The sequence below is a fragment of the Neospora caninum genome, chromosome XII (genome assembly GCF_000208865.1).
Source record: "Neospora caninum Liverpool complete genome, chromosome XII".
Taxonomy (NCBI): Eukaryota; Apicomplexa; class Conoidasida; order Eucoccidiorida; family Sarcocystidae; genus Neospora; species Neospora caninum.
The window spans coordinates 2209129-2225655 of record NC_018398.1 but is presented as its reverse complement, the minus strand read 5'-3'; the positions used below and the strand labels follow the sequence as shown (position 1 = coordinate 2225655).

Sequence of the window (16527 nt, the reverse complement as noted above, 5' to 3'; positions counted from 1 at the left end):
ATACGTTTCCAAGATGATGTTTGCATGTACATACGTTCCGCGTAGGTCGTGTTGGTCCCTCCGTGTCTCTTTGTTCGTTTTCTGTTCTGACTAGACGCGCTTTACGGCAGAGCTGAGCGTGACGACGGTCGACTCTTTCCTCAGCGGCTTGTCTCTCCGGACCTTGCCGTGCCTTCACCAGAGACCGTTTCCTCAGGTAGCGTGAACGGAAGGAAAAAACGGAGAAAGCGGACCGCCACTGAACATGATGCGAGCATCTAGGCGGGAAAGCGCAGAGAAAAAAGTGGGACAAGAGAAAGAAATCCAAACACCCAAATCTGACCGTCCAACGCCTCCCGTGTGGCCTCCACTGCACTTATCGGGAAGAGTCTACTAACACTGTCGTCGTTCCCTGTCCACGGTTGTGTCCTTCCGTTATGTGGATCGTGCGAGTCGCGTTGACCTCCTTCATCTGCCTCCTTGCGTCACGCCGCCTTCCCTTTCCTTCTTTTCTCCGTCGCTCATTCGCTCTGCTGTCCTTTCCTCTCGCTCGTCCTCGCCTGCATCGCCGCGAGTGCTTCACCTCCCCTGTCTCTCCTCTTCCTGCGCTGGAACGCGCTTCAGGGTCGCCACCCTTCTCTTCCTTCTTCCTCTTTTCCTTCTTGTTCTCTCTCTTTTCACTCTTCCTCTCCTCCTTGTTCTCTCTCTCTTCACTCTTCCTCTCCTCCTTGTTCTCTCTCTCTTCACTCTTCCTCTCCTCCTTGTTCTCTCTCTTTTCACTCTTCCTGTCCTCCTTGTTCTCTCTCTTTTCACTCTTCCTCTCCTCCCTGTTCTCCCTCTCTCTGCTCTTCCTCTCCTCCTCCTGCTTGTTTTCCCTCTCTTTGCTCTTCCACTCCTCCTTGTTTTCCCTCTCTGTACTCTTCCTCTCCTCCTTGTTCTCTCTCTTTTCACTCTTCCTCTCCTCCTTGGTCTCTCTCTTTTCAGTCTTCCTCTCCTCCTTGTTCTCCCTCTCTTTGCTCTTCCTCTCCTCCTCCTTGTTCTCCCTCTCTTTGCTCTTCCTCTCCTCCTCCTTGTTCTCCCTCTCTTTGCTCTTCCTCTCCTCCTCCTTGTTCTCCCTCTCTTTGCTCTTCCTCTCCTCCTCCTTGTTCTCCCTTTCTTCACGTTTCCTCTCCTCCTCCTTGTTTTCTCTCTCTGTACTCTGACACTCCTTCCTCTGTGTTCGCCTGTTCGGACTCTGTGTGCTTTCATTCAGCAATGCGCGGTCGAGTCTGTCTCTCCTGCTGCCACTGCCCAATGCCCTCATGATTCGAGACGATCGAGTGAAGGCTCGCCGGATGCAGGACTTTCGAGCAGAACGGAAATCTCTTCTAGATTAGCCAAGCCCGCAGAGGGTGGCGTCCAGAGTGCCCGCGAAGGGATCCGAAAGCGATCACTGAAGGAAACAGCGGCCGTCGGCGCACACGACGGCGATAACGAGGCTGAAGGTCAGACGTTTCTTCCTTCTTTTCGCTGGGGCCTCGTTAATCCTAGAACCGCCCTCTGAGTTGAATTTCTTACGACTATCTATACGTATATATGTACAGATATATACCAATATGTGGAGCGAATATACAAACACGTATATAGGCATATATATATATATATATATATATATATATATATATATATATATAGGTATGTGGGAGGCCGTTAACCTGGGAGTTGTATAGCGGTAATAGATGCCTGAGTGTCTGTGTGTAGTCGCCCAAACGTGATTTTGTTGCTTTTCAGGGGATCTGCAGCCTTCGTCCTTTCTGGCTGAAGCGACGTCAGCCGTCCGTCGCTCCATGATTTCTGCTGAAGACACCCGGGTCTCGTTGCGAGCGCAAGTTCAGCACCAGACGCTTCTTCTTCTGCAGGCGCGAAGCGCAGGCCGCCAGGCGCCTGAAGGCGGAACAAGCGAGAACACGCACGCAAATCTCTCCGGGGCGCGCAACAGCGTCGTCGGCAACCCGCCGGCTGCCTCCGGTGTAGCTCGGTCGAACGCATCGGAACGACAGAGGCGGTCTGAGACAGGTGTCGGGGCGGAAAGAGCTGGAGAGGCGACAGGGAGGAGGGGGGAAGAGCACGACGGAAAGGGACGGGACATCGAGACGGAAACGCCGGCAGACAGCTACGAAAAAACAGATGGAAGTAGAGACTCGAAGACTAGCGATGAAGCTTTGACACCCGGCGCAACGCCAGCAGACTGCGGAGAAGCGAATGCCCCGAGACAGAGAGCTGACGACTGGCATGGTGCGTCTGATAATACAGTGCTATCGACAGGACATCCTCCAGGAGACAACGATTTATCTTGACATAGATAGATAGACATTCACGCCTGAACATCTCTAACGTTCATCAACAGATAAAGATGTTTGTACACAGGAGGACGGTACTGCGCATGCATGTGTTTACATACCTCTGCGTTCTGAGTCACACGGATGGAAGAGTGACTCCGCTGGGCACCGAATCCGCTGGAAACGCAGTTCCCTTTTTCGTTTGCGTGTCCTGAGTCCGTTCGTTCCGCGCACTGTTTGCGTGTGTGTTTCGTCTTCCGTCTGAGTCGCCAACTTCGGCTTCGCTTCTCTTTTTCCCGTTTCTCTCATAGCCATGCTTTCCGCCGCCTCAGAGCCGTCCTTGCTCCACGCCTCTCTCCTCCAGTGACCTGTTGGGGGCTTTTGTGGCCTCTGACAATCTCTCGCTCGCCGTCGTCCTTCTCTGATTTTCCCCGCCCTCTCTCGGGTGGCTGTCTCTTCAGACAATGGAGCTCGTGAGGCGCGACGCGCAGAGAGACAGAGAGAGCGAGAGCGCCTGCTGGCCCTCAAGCCTGATGCGCGCTTCGAGGATCCTGCGGATCAACGAAGGATCCAAGAAGCCGTCGCAACGTTGGGAAACCAGAGACTCAAAACTGATGAAACCTACGCCGTTGAGAGCATGTGCGAGAGACAAACACCACACCTTTGTGCATGTGACTCTCCATGTGCAGGGCTCGACGCAGCAACGCCCCTGTGTATCTGCTGTATATATATATATATATATATAGACTTACATATGTATGTATGCATGTGTATATTCTGTATACGTTTACATCTGTAACAATGTCTTGGTGTCTGCGAGTTTGCTCGTGTCGCGGCGCCGAAGCCGTTGGCTTGGCCTGGTGATGGGTGAACTCGGTATGGTCTTCTCAATCGCACCCTCCCTCTCTTCCGCTTCCAGCGCCTCGACAAGTTCCCATGTCCATGCATTCGCCTGTCTTCCACTTCACCTCTGTTGCCTTCGCGCATGCAGTTATCTCACTCGACAAAATCTGTGTAGATGCGGTGAGATGTGTTCCGCTTCCTGTCGGGTTCCCAGGGTAACAGCCAGCACCAAGCAAGAGGAGATTCATCGTCTTTTGCGTTTCGTGCAACACTGCGTGGTTAGCTTCAACGAGCGGCTCTACGTCCTCGCGCGTCTTCGTGGCGATGTTGAGGCCCGCATGCGAGCCTGGGTGTCTGTGATACGCGCACACCTAGAAGAGCTGCAAGCCTACGAGACAGGAAATAGTGCGTGGGAAGGCGAGGGCCAGGCACCAGGCGAGGCAATTGATGGCGACGCAATCGATGGCGACACAATCGATGGCGACACAAAGGCGAACGAGCGAAAGGTGGACGTGGAGCTGGTGTTCTGGATCGGAGAGTTTGTCGTTGCCACTGTCGAGAAGCTGCTGGCGGCTACGGCAGCGGGCAGTAAGGACAGGCAGAAGAGGAGAAAGGAAGCGGTGAAAGAAGGAAAAGAAGGCTCGGAAGAAGGGGACTTCGACGTGCCGACCGCCTTTCCAGAGACGGCGACGACGCGCCTGACCAAAGGGGACCTGCTGTGAGTCCGCTGAGAAATAAGGGTAAAAAATAAGAATTCAGAGCGACGGGCTGAAGCGATGTGCACAGATACCTGTCAGAAGAGAACGGCGGGAAGAACAGGCGCACGGAGACGAAACGGTAACACACCGCCAGCGATGCAGACGTGTCGTGTGACGGATGGGAAAACGAGGACACACGGGGAAGAAGGAAAGCCGAAATCGAGCGAGGGTCAACACATCTCGCGAGCAGGGAAAGACGTTGGACACCGCCTGTGGAGACAAAGGGGGTCTGCGCAGGAGACGCACGGCGAACGCGGAAAAAGTGGGAAGCCGCGGAAACCGGTCAGAGGCTGCCGCTCGGGAGTGCAAGAGCGAGGGAGACGCGGCGCGTGAACTGGGGGAAAGCAGACTTCCGAGAACTGGAGAGATCGTGGGACTGAGATGTCACGGCAAGCAACGCAACGCGAACAAAAAAAGAGATACCTGGCGGCACACCGAAACAAGCAGATTCGCATATGCCTCTCCTTCAGGACTGGTGGAGAGTCGTCAGCCCTGTATTTCTCTCCGTGCGTTCCCTGCCTTTCTTTGCTTCTCTACCTCTCCCACGGTCCTCGCATTTCCTTCCCCAGATCCTTCCTTCGTAAGCAACGGCTTTTGAGCCGCTCAGGCCAGTGGTTTGCGGCCTCGCCTTCTTCTTCCTCGTCGTCGTCCGCTCCGGCCAGCTGGAACGTCAGCGACTCTATTGCCCTCGTCGAGGCTATTCTTCCGGAAGGAGAGAAAGTCGACGTCGACCTCCAGATTCCCCTCCGCCATCTCTGCTCGTTGGAGCGATGTGTCCACGTGGCAGAGGCTGGCGTGCAAGAGACTGCAGACGCTGAAGGAGACACCAGCCGTGCACGGGTCCCGCGGGCTTCTTCAGAAGGCCTTTCAGACTCACGGGAGAAGTCTCCGCCTCTGTTCCCGTGAGGAGAGAGTCAACACAGAAGCGCAGAGCGCAGCTCGTCAGCGTCTCTCAATCACGGTTCAGCTGCGTTCCAGTAAACCGTTAAACACGATGCAGAGCTTTTATCAGTCCCTTCCGAGTCTTGCACATCGTTGCGTTCACTTCCATGTCTCGCCCTTTCGCGTCCGATCGCGCTAGCGAAAACGCGCGCCGAGGCGTGGTCCGAAACCACAACCCACGGAGGCGCAGCCAGTCTCAGGCTCTCTCTCTGAAAAGCCTCTGTCTCACCCGCACAGTCTCTTTCTCGTCTTCTCATCTGACTGTTTGAGCAGTGCTCGGCATCCCACACAGCCAGAAAGGCGAAAACATTGTTTTGGTTAAAAAAGGAGGGCACAGGAAGAGAAAGGAGGATTCCCGAACAGGGGTGCCTCTTTGCAAAAGACGTCCGAATGGTGCTCGAAGTACTGATACCCCGAGCGAGCGGCGCGCGTGACGGTGTTTCCAGCAGGGAGAACCGCTGCGCGCGTTTTCGTTTCCCCACGCCTTCGTATCTCCCTCTGTGGCGTTCTTCACCCCGCTCCTCCCCTGGCGGGTCCTTGGCCTGTCTCTGTCTTCAGCGTCCCAGGCCTGGCCCCACAAGCGGACGCGCCGCCGGAGTTTGGCAAGGCGAAGGCAAGAACGCGACAGACCTCGTCGTCCCTCCTGCGGGCAGAAGAGCTCGAGCTGAGATTGCTCTTTTTCGACGTCGCAGGAAGGACGAGCCGCAGAAAGGCCAGAGAGCAGACAACGCGTGGAAACAGAGGAGCCTTTGACAGAGACGAGCAACCGGCCGGGACGCCGTGGGCGGGGAATGAAGACCGCGTGCACCCTCCCAGAGGCGACAGACTCACTCAGTTCACGGAGGCACGACGACAGGCACTCATCGTCCAAGTTCTCAAGCTTGTGGAGAGCGTAAGAAGAGAAGAGAAGCTGAGGGAAGTGAAAGTGGAGCGGCTGCGTTCATGGCAGCCAACGCCGAGGAGAGGGGAGAAAAGAGAGACGAACGCTGCAAAGCGTTAACTTGGATGAGTGATAGTGATGGACAGAGAAAGAGGGCGGCTCGAAAAAACAGTGAAAGAGAAGCCAGAACGGCGAGTGGAGGACGTTTCGACTCTGAGAGAGACGCCCCCAACTCCAGGGAACTCAAGTGCCCTGTCGAAGACGACAGTCTCGTCCGACAACTCGCTTGCCTCTGTGCACGCAGCCAGAGCAGACGGCACCGGCGCCTGAACTCTGCGACGGGAAGCACGCGCAGGAGAGGGAAAACACCTGAGACAGCCAAGCAAAAAGTCGAAACATACGCCGACAATTCTCTGCCATCCAGAACCGTCTACCACATAGTTACAGGGATATGTGAAAGATATGACTTCGCCGAGGCGAGTGCGTTTACATGTGCGGTGTGTGACGCGAAACGAGAAGTAGAGCTTGAAAGTCGTTGCAGGTTTTGTTCAGGGGGTTTTTCGGCTCTTCGGGTGCCTGCTGTCGGCCGTCAGATTTGCACAGAGCTGGTGGGGTTCGACGAGAGCGTCTGTCGCCTGCATGCCGAACGAGGCCGGCTCATGGAGCTCTCGAAGCTCGCCGAGTTGCAGCATCTTGTACGCCCGTTTCCCGTCGTTCGTCGGCGACACTGCACTGGCCACGAACCACTCAGAGACGTTGCCTTCTCTGCGTGGGTCTTTCTACCTGCAGTTCGTCTGCCTCTTTGCGGCTCCGCCCGCTCTCTTCCCCTCTCTCACAACCTCGTCTTTCTCACGAATCGCTGCGCCTTCGTCGACTCGCCCTGTTCTGGTTCGGCTCTGTCCTTTCGCCTCTGTTGTCCGTGCGGCAATCTCTGCTTCTTTCGTCTACTCTCCCACCGTTTCCCTTTCTTTCCATTCGCTGTTTCCCTTGGCTTCTCTCTCCTTCTCGCACACTCTCTCTGTTTCTTAAACGGAAACGGGTTCCTCTCGCACTCTCTGCGCGCCGTCCCGCGCAGGTGCTTCTCGACGAGTTGACCCTTTTGAATCTGATGGAAGAAGAAGACAATCGGCTGCAGCAGAGACTCTGCGAGGACAGGCGCGACTTGGAGTCCGTGCGGCGGCGGCTGGCCCGGCTCGAGGAGGAACTTTTCGAAAAGAAGGAAGCAATCGCAGAGTGCACGGTCAGCTCGACCTCGGAAACGCGGCATGCACCCCGTGACGAAAAAACGGAAGCGCCAGCGCTCACGGGCGTCGCGAGACTCTTTCCGCCCTTCTTCCCCCGGTTCGCCGTGTTTGACAACTCTCTGTCCCTCATCTGTACCTGCTTGTTCAAAGGGAGACACGCATCTCGGCCGCTTCGACTCTCCTACAAACGTCAAGTCACCTCACGTGCCGCATATTGCTTGCGCCTCTATACCCTTTCGTCACGTGAAAATAGGGAGTCGGGACTCCTGGTACTGCAGTGAGACTACATGGGGTAGCGTGGCGCTCTCCTCGGAGACGGTCAACCCCGTGCACCGGCCGCAGCCGCCCGTTCCCGAGAGAAGGGACGAGGCCATGCTTCTTCTTCTGCTTTCCCGAGAGTTCGTGGTGACGGCGAGGAAGCACGCACTGTGGTTTGTGTCTGCGCAAGCGAAGAGCTTCGGGCAACGGCCACCTTAACTCGTCGAGTTTTTCCGAGCGACTATTCGCCTCGGCTTTTTTCCGCTCAGGCGACAGAAGAAGTCGTCAAGCAGCTGCTGGCGGACCTTCTCGGCGCCAAAAATGCTTTTGCACCACAGCTTCTGCAACTCTTCAACCGGAAAGTGAGTTCAAGCGCAGGAATACACCCCGCAAGCGAGACAGGCAAGACAGGCAAGAGAGGCAGAGAGGGGGAAGGACCAGAAAGCAGGATGGCAGAAGAGGAAAGCGCAAAAAAAGAGAGAAAAAAAGACGAGGAACTGACTCTACGTTTCGACAAGGGGGGAAAGGTGGCTGCGCGTCCAAGGGGTCGTTTGTAGATCCGCAAGGAGTGTAGCGAGCTTCTGTTCCTCGCCGCGCCTTCGCGCCTTCGCGCCTCGCCTGCTGGTCCCACTGGTCCCATCGTCGGTGTGAGAGCGTGCGTTCCCATGCGCTTTCAAGGTGAAGAAAGCGAGGCGCCCGGCGAACGCGAACGAGGACGAGGAAGACGACGACGAGGATCTTCGCCAGCTGGGTGAGGAATCGCGGTTGATGAAAACGTTTTCCCACCTTTTCCGATGCTCCCACGGGACCGCAACCCGACGCATCCGCCTCGCACTTGTCCCGTCCCGTGCTTGCTCACGTGCAAATTCAAAGCGACTCGACTTTACTCGAACTCTCCACGGTGTCTCGCCTGCTTGGGCACCAGCGCCAACGTCTAACGCTGCTTCATTTCCTGCTAAATTCTGCGCGTATGGCTCCGGAGCCCGAGGCCTACCGCTTTAACGCGGAGAAAGGGCAGAGACGCGAGCGCACGACGCTTCCCCTTTCTGTTTTGGTCAGACGACGAAGACGAGGAGGACGACGAGGATGATCTCGAAGAAGATGCAGCCCCTCCCGGCTGTGACATGCAGCTGTACGAGAACGTGCTCGAGCTGCGGTAAGTGGCCTTTGTGTCTTTCTGCTGTCCATTGCCTTCCTGGCCTAAAGACTCTCTCGCGGAATCCCTGCCTCTTCAGCTTCCGCTTTCTGTGCATTCTCAGTCCTCGGCTTCTCCTCGTACCTCGTTCAGGGTTTAGGATCGTTTTCGAGATGTGCCGCTGGGTATCGACGCGTTTAATTTTCGAAGCAAGGTGGATTCGGCCTCGCCTCGTTTTCATTCCCGCCTTTTTTCGATTTCTGCTTCAGCGCACGCCTTCTTTTCTGTGCAAGGCAGGGGACTCCTTTTAGGTGTCGAGTTGCTCTTGTGGCCCAGCGTCTCTCCCCTAATCGCCCACCGCCCGCAAACCCATCGTGTCTGCGTGTCCGTGTCGCGATTCTCTTTTCGGTTCATCTCCTGTGTGCTGTTTGTTCTCGCCTTCTTCCCGTGGCGCCGTCTGTTCTCGCCTTCTTCCCGTGGCGCCGTCTCGAACCTTCTCCTCTGGCGACGGGCTCTTTCTCGGCGCGTTGCTTGGAATGCTGGAGACGAATCAAGCCGCGCCCGCCCCGAGTGCATGTCTCTTTCACGACGTTTGGTCGCCGAACGTGGCCATTCTCGCCTTGTGACGTGACGCCCATGCGCTGTCTTTGCGCCCCGCCAGAGCGCGTGCCTGTTTCCACTTCGCTCCATGCGTGCCTTCAGGGATATCAAGTTCGAGACGGAGATGAAGGCGGCTGCGCTGAGGAAGGAGGTCGACGAGCTGAAGAAAGTCGGAAGTCCACACTCTCGAGAGACATCGAAACCCCGAGAGGCGAGGGGATCTCTCGAGGAGCCTGGCTTTGGTGCGAGCGCCTCTCGGGGAATCCTGCGGAGGCGTGAACTCGCTCTCGCTGCCTCCAGTTCGCCTCTCCCGCGTTCTCTCTCGTTTTCCGTCTTGGCCCTTCACGTGTCTGCCTTCTCGGCGGGTGCCTTCGCGCGGCGCTCTTGACGCCCTCCGCGTGGACTGTTTTTCTCCCTTTTTGCGCGTTCTTGCAGGAGCAGGCCAAGCAAGCGGGACTGGAGAAACAGCACGGCCAGCGCGTGAAACAGACGGACGAAGACATCCAAAAATACCAAAAGGAAAAGCAGCAGCGCGCAAATCAAATTCGACAGATTGTCCCCGTGACAGCCTCGCAGGTGACCGGTCACGGAGAGCGGCGGAGTCGCAGAACTTTCAAGACAGCTCGAACGACTCTCTCTTCCCAGCGACCTCGCATTTCTCCACACGTCTCTGCGATGCCACTGTCTTGGGTAGAGGCGAGTTCCGCTCGTTGAGCCGTGTTCCATCGGCGCCTATATATATATATATATATATATCTGTTTGTATGAGGGGCAAAGCATTCTTCATTCCCCTAGATGCACTCCGGTTGAGTTAGGAGAGACACATCTCGACTGAGAACCTCGTCATCTTCATATGGGCGCCCTTGGTCGCGGCCAGCGGCTCGACGACACATATTTGTGTCAAAGTCCCGCGGCAGGGGGACGGAAGAAACGCGAAAACTCCCTTGTCATGTGGCAGAGATGCAGCAGTCCGTGCAGCAAGTTTTTAGAGCGGAATGCTCCGAAATTCTTTTGGTCCCCTCTTTTCTTTTTCTGCCTTTTACCCCAGTTGAGGCGCGAAGTGTTGTTGCACTGCAACGTCGACTTCCGCGGGTGTGCTTTTTACCCAGATCGAGTGTCTGTACACTGACGACTCGCCGGAGCACGGAAATTCTGGCCCGCCTCGCGTTCGGCTGCCTCCAGATTTGAAGAAAGAGGTGGTTTTCACGCGCTCTGCGTTCGGGAGGCTGTACCAGAGGTGAGCTCGCCAGTGGCAGTAAGAGGAAGGGGAGACATCCACAAACGTGCGTCGCGCGCAATTTAGCGCCTCCTTCAGGTTGTTGGGTTTGAGTTGTGACTCTTCTTTCCTGCCTAAGGTGGTACATGAGGCTCGGGAGTTGAACCACCTTCCTTGGTTTCGCCCGGATGTGCTGCTGTCCACGTCGAAGTCTAGGAGAGACTCGTCTCTCTGTGCACCCCAACATCGGAGCGCGCTCCCCCCTGCCAGCGTTTTTGCCTCTGCTGGTCTTAGCGCGGCTAGGGGTGCTCCTCGTTTTGTGCCTCTGCCTCCGCCGCACACGTCAAAAGGCATGAGAGCCAAAAGCAGATCGAATTCATCACGGTTAGGGACACGCGGGAGGGCCCCCAGCGGGCTGTGAGCCTTCACTGTGCCTTTCTTGCGTTACGCAAGGTAGACACCTGGCTTGGCGAGTTATCTTCGTGCCCGCTTCAGGATCAAAGACCTCCGCGTCGAAACGGAGGCAGCTCGGGCGGAGTACCGGGATCTCACCCGCAGCTTTGCTGTCTCTCAGAGAGGAAAGAAGCAGGTAACGGAAATGGCGGGTCCCCATATATGCGCACGAATAAGACTGTCCGTGTGACGTCCACGTTAATGTTTCTCTTCCTCTCCTCTTTCGAAACATATATATATATATATATATATATGGATATAAATAGATGTGTGTATCCATGTATGTATCCACAGCTGTATGATCATATAAATATATATAGATATAGATATAGCGGGCTTACCGCCGACTTACCCATCTTCATGCTAGCTCCAGGTTTTCATCAGGGTATTCATCACAGCGTTCACATACTGGTAAGTGATTGCGTGTGCATGTGTCAGCCTTTGAAGGGCCTTTTCACATCTCGAACTGTGTTGGCCCGCAAGTCTCTTTTCTACGTGTGTCTGGAAAGAAAAGGGAACCTGGATTTGGTTCGCGCTTGGCATCGGCTTGGGCAGCGCGGGAGGGACAATGCGGCCGGCTTCGGTTGTGCGGTGTCTTCGGCGTACTTACTGTTTGCCCACACGCTTTTTTGCCTTGCTGAATTTTCCACACGTTGCACGCGAGAGCTCGTGTGGCTGGTTTCTCATCGGCAGACGATGAAGGTCATTGAGCGACTGAACCAGAAATTTAAAGATATGCAGCTCCTTCGCTTCGGTGAGGGGGTGTCTATCGAGCAACTGGAGCAGGCGGCCGCAGCTGTGGCTGTCGAGAAAGAGCGAAAAAGGAACCGAGATAACCAAGCAGACCGAGCAGCTGCATCTCTTGAGTCCCAGGTACAGGGCGTGTCTCCGTCGCAGAACCGAAAACGCTTCCACAGAGAGAGAGATCTGAAGCGGTGTTCGTCGGTGACTTGACGTGCGCACGTACCGAGAAGGCGGTCGCATGCGTGCCTCGAATGCGTATGAAGGACCAGGGGAGAGGCTGCCGCCTCCTTTCCGTTAGAATCTCTTGCGGCTGGTCAGGTCTCAGCAGTTGAGGCTGTCTGTGGGCCTCCGTGGACGGCATCGCAATTAATTGTTCACGGTTTATATCGAGGTTCTCCGCACATGACCCCACCATAAAGCAGAGACACAGCAGGAGACAGGAAACGATGAGACCTACCGCAGGTCCACTCATATCTATGTATGTATATATATATATATATATAGGTATCTTTGTTCGTTTGGCCGTGTGTATGTAGAAAGGAGGGTGTGTGTGTTTGGAGTATGAGAACGTGATCAAGGCGTTCATGGACGTTGTTCGTGTTATGAGTTATTAAGCAAAGATTCGGCGTTCGATGCAAATCGACTGCTGAAACTAGCCTTGCAGCAAAGAGCCGCAGACGGTTGTCGCATGCACCGAGAGCCACCAACAGGAGAGCAGAGTCAAAAAAGGCCACGGCTCGTGCGACATTCGGGCAGATGTTATCCTCTAACTTCTTCGCTATCAGATCATTGCTGAGAGGCGCAGAACGGTGGAAGAGCTCTCAACCACTCGGTCGGCTCTTCTTCAGCAAAATACCCAGCTGCTGCGAACTGTGGCCAGCCTGAAGGAATCCGACATCCTTCTCCGGCAAACTCTCGATAACGACGGTGGCACAACAGCGACCTCTGTAAGGGCATGTCTGAAGAAAATCTTGCATACTTTTTTCTGCATCTCTACCTACACGTTAGCATAGACTTATATACGGTTATAGATACATGTATGTACATGTATATATATACATATATATGTATATTTATGTAACTTGTATGAGGTGCGGATATTGGTTGGTTCACGGCACTCGGCGCATCTACCTGTCGCTCTCCCTTTGGAGGCGGTACGGTTAGTGTCCATGTGCACGTATGCTAGAAAGAGAAAGTGCATGCAAACTGCCCCGCTTTGCCACATATGAAAAGGAGCAAATTTAAGGAAGGCATATAAATATTCATTCGCTTACATACTCAGATGTAGGTGCATGCGTACATTCATGTATACAGTGAATTAGCGACAGGCCTTTCGAACTGCTAGAGCCGCAAGAAACTCTGGTTTTGCAGATACAGAAGTCCCTCTATATAGCTGTATGGAGACGTATGGATTCGAATATGCACGTTTTTGCGTGAGCAAAATGGATGCGAAACGGTCTTGCGAGTGATAGAGAGGCAAGCGTCTCTATCCGTACCCTTGTGAGTTGGGGCACAGCCTGTCCAAGATGACTCGGGGCGTATCGCGCTGCTAGTAGGCGCCTCGGACGACTTCTTCCGGCTTTTGCTTCTTCTCCGCTTTCTTTCCCCCCCCGCATTCTCCACGAACCCCGCGCCGTTGTTGTCCAACTTCTCTCTCGTGTTTTTCTCCCTCGTTGCGTCGTTTCTTCTCCCTGGGACCGCCACGCAGGCGAGTCGGAAACCGGTTTCACATGAGCGGAGAAGTTCCTTGCCCTCGGTGTTTCGTCCTCTGGAGGCGTTTCAGTTTTTTCTTCAAAGTTGTGGGCTGTTCACCACTTGCCAGCCCACGCGAGTCTCTGGGGCCTCGCCTGCGGTGCCTTTTTCCGGCCTTCGTCTGCACACAGCTGAATAAAGACGGCCTTGCCGACGCGCAGAGAACACGAACGGTGGAGAAACTCAAGGAGGTGCTGAAGCTACAGGAGAAGGAAATTGAGACGCTGAAAAAAGAAATCGAGCTCTTTAAACTCAAAGGTAGAGAGCCAAGAAACCAGACAAATAGCGGTACCTCAAGTTACAATAAGAGCAACGCTAAGAAACTCTCCGAGCACTATTGCTAGACCATTGGTTACACATATACTTACACATATATATTGAGATAGCTATGTAACGAGAGACGTGTAGGTCTTTGTCGCGACCTGCCACTGTATTCAACTATGCATGTATATACGTAAGCATGTAAATATCTATGTGTAGTGTATGAGCATCTGCATCTTGAACCTAGTCAGCAGATTACCACTTGCCTACTTTTGTATGTGCGACTTTGTGGTGAAAACTCAATCTCTATAGTCCCTGTGAATTTCTCGATTTCCACAAGAAATGGAAAAACACTATGTCGTCGGTGGGGGAAGCTGCCAGTCCGAATATTTTCTGCATTTGTTTTAGGAGCCCACATTGAGCCGGAAGTTCTCTATGGCCACAGACAGCGCTACTTCTCTCCGGTGCGGTCAGAAGGCCGGATGGGGGAGGACGAGACGAAAGTTAAGCAGAGTCTGCCTCTCTTGTAGAAAAGATGCGTGCGAGGAAGGAACCAAGAGGCAACAGTGAACAGGAGAGGGGGAGCGCACGGCCAGTCAACCCCGCAAAAGCGCCGAGGGATGCAAAGGGCCAGCGAAACAAAACCTTGGAATCAGGATCCACAGGAACGCGCAAATCCACGCCGACGGCAGCTCGACCCTCAGCCACGTAGCACGGCTGCTACAATTCCCCCGGCTCACTCGAGGCTACGTTGCATGTTGACTGCCTTGTGCTGCAAGCAAGGGACTTGTCGCGCCAGGACGGAAACCTCGGCACGATGGAGTGACTGCATGTAGCATCTTCATGCGTGCATGTAGCATCTTCATGCGTGCATGTAGCATCTTCATGCGTGCATGTAGCATCTTCATGCGTGCATGTAGCATCTTCATGCGTGCATGCAGTCGACACGCGAGGATGAAGCCGTGTCCAGCTATCTAGCGTTGTTCCTCGACCTCGTTGTTCGCTACACGCCTCGCTGCTCCTGCGTGCGCGCCGCCACTCAAGGTTTTCCCATCAACACGAACCGCACCTAAACTCGCCTGTATTCTCGCGCTCGCATCTCTGCTGTGTTCGCCGCCCTGCAGGTGGGGACACGTGACAACGTCATGCTTTGCTGCTAGTACCTAGACTGTGGCGTGTAGCTGAACAAAACCGGCCCGCCCGCTGGTCACTTCTCGAGTGCCCATCTCTGCCGTAGCCCAGGCCGTGACTGCGCGCGAAAAGGCTACAACCACCGCGAACTTTCTATGCAGATCCTCTGGCCTGCGCGTGTGCAACCTGCCGGCTCCTAAACGGCGGCAGCGTGAGAGGAAAAGGATCCGCTGCGCCCGTCTCTCTCGCGGTCGTCTCCTCGCCCCTCGTGACTGGAGACGCGGGGTTACCAAGCTCTCCAAAAAAAAGGTCTGAGGAAGTGTGTCGCGTGGCTGTATGCTTAACCCTGCAGCCTCTGGAGGCCGCTCCTGCTCGCCGATTCCCCTGGCGAGGAGAATCGCAAAGTGCCTTGCCACAGATACGATTGACAAGACCGCGGACAACAACGGTTTCCTAAACTTGATTCGGAGCACACGGTAGTGAGAAGCGGAATGCAGCCTATGAGGCTGCAGTGCCAAACGGTGACAGAAACAGGACGGGCACACACAGTCGGGAAGAACTCAATGGACACATGCAGAGTTGCACATTTTGCAAAGGGGACCGTCGAAAAATAGTGCGAAAACTGCAGTGGCTAGCGTCTCCACTGGCAATCTCTCCGGACCTTGCGTTGCCCGCGTTGCATACAAAGCGGCTCCACGACGGGGACACGGACAAGAGGCATCTTCTCTTGATTGCCCTTGCCGTCCTCGTGGACGAACGGCCCACACATGTATACACGCCTGACAGTGTATAGCCCGCATATAAAAATACGTATCTACACACACCTACGACAACCGGGTTCCTACAGACACAAACTGGCCTAACTATATACGCACACACAAACAGCCTTGACGCCTCACACGACAGCAACACGCATGTATTTCCCAAGGAGTCAAGAATATGCCACAGGATACGTCGAACCAATTCGTGGACAGCGTGTGGTGTTTACGGACTGCGCAGACTGCGAAACGACGCAAACTGTCCACAAGGGACACACCGTGGATAGTTGACATTACGTCTGCATTGTGTATGCATACAAGCCGTATGCATTTGTATAGATAGACGGAAACCAGAGACAGTCTCGCCAGCACACGCCCACTTCATATGCACAGTCACAGGTCCAGAGAACATCACAGATGGTCTGAACAGGCTGCTGTGCATCTATGCCGGATACGCCTACTGGAGACACGGTACACACCTTGCACAAATACCTACACACATGTTCATATCTACATATGTATATATTTGTAGTGTGCCGAGGTGCCTACAAAAACGCTAAATGTTGGTACCGGCGAGGCACGAAGGAACGTGCGTGTGTAAAGAAAAGACAAAATGCATGCTTCCGTCGCTGGGGAGGTGAATCACCAGAGGCAAAAGGCGTTGTATGCTTGTAGGCCGCATATATATGTTTCGACGTGTCGATCAACGTAGATACGGCTTGGTAGAGCTTCTTCTACAGGTGTATCCTTATACGGATACATGCATGTGTACATACGTCCGCAGGGCCCACGTCCTCAGTTGCGGAGAGTCACAGAGAAGAGCACCTTGTTGCGGCTGAAGGAGCGAGACGATGAGGCGTCGAGCTGGGCGTATGGGCATCGATTCAAAAGACGTAGCACCCGAGAGGCACACAACTGCACCACGAAGAAGCCAGCTTGAGTCTGCTTGAGGAAATTCATGCAGCCCCCATGAACACCCCTCGCAGGAAGTCGGGAGACTTGGAGTCAAGCAATCGAGTTGTTTGCTTTCTCGCTGACGCAACGTGGGGCTCGATGTGAACTTGGTGTTGTTGGCCTGCTTGCTCCGCACAACCTGAACAGTGTTTTTGCTTTCTGCCGCGTCTCTGCGTCTCTTTCGCATTCCCCCACTGTGGCCGTTTTCTGTTTCCCTCTGGTGTTTCGCCGCAACTCACGCCATCTCCGGGAAAACCCCCTCACCGGATTTCTCGCATATCTTACACGTAAGGGCTCTACT

At 54.6% G+C, this 16527-nt stretch overlaps 1 protein-coding gene across 1 annotated transcript; it reads left to right on the top strand.

Moving 5' to 3' along the window:
- Window positions 1-1805: 1805 nt before the first annotated feature.
- Window positions 1806-13913, top strand: NCLIV_062990 (hypothetical protein; the record flags this gene model as incomplete). Its single annotated transcript, XM_003885850.1, has 18 exons — window positions 1806-2253; window positions 2759-2936; window positions 3424-3728; window positions 4506-4800; window positions 5399-5732; window positions 6314-6415; window positions 6796-6960; window positions 7492-7584; window positions 7901-7973; window positions 8282-8378; window positions 9060-9108; window positions 9393-9533; window positions 10067-10194; window positions 10669-10762; window positions 11320-11499; window positions 12156-12317; window positions 13254-13380; window positions 13792-13913. 18 exons carry the CDS (start codon window positions 1806-1808, stop codon window positions 13911-13913), a joined length of 3093 nt encoding a protein of 1030 aa, XP_003885899.1.
- Window positions 13914-16527: the final 2614 nt, after the last annotated feature.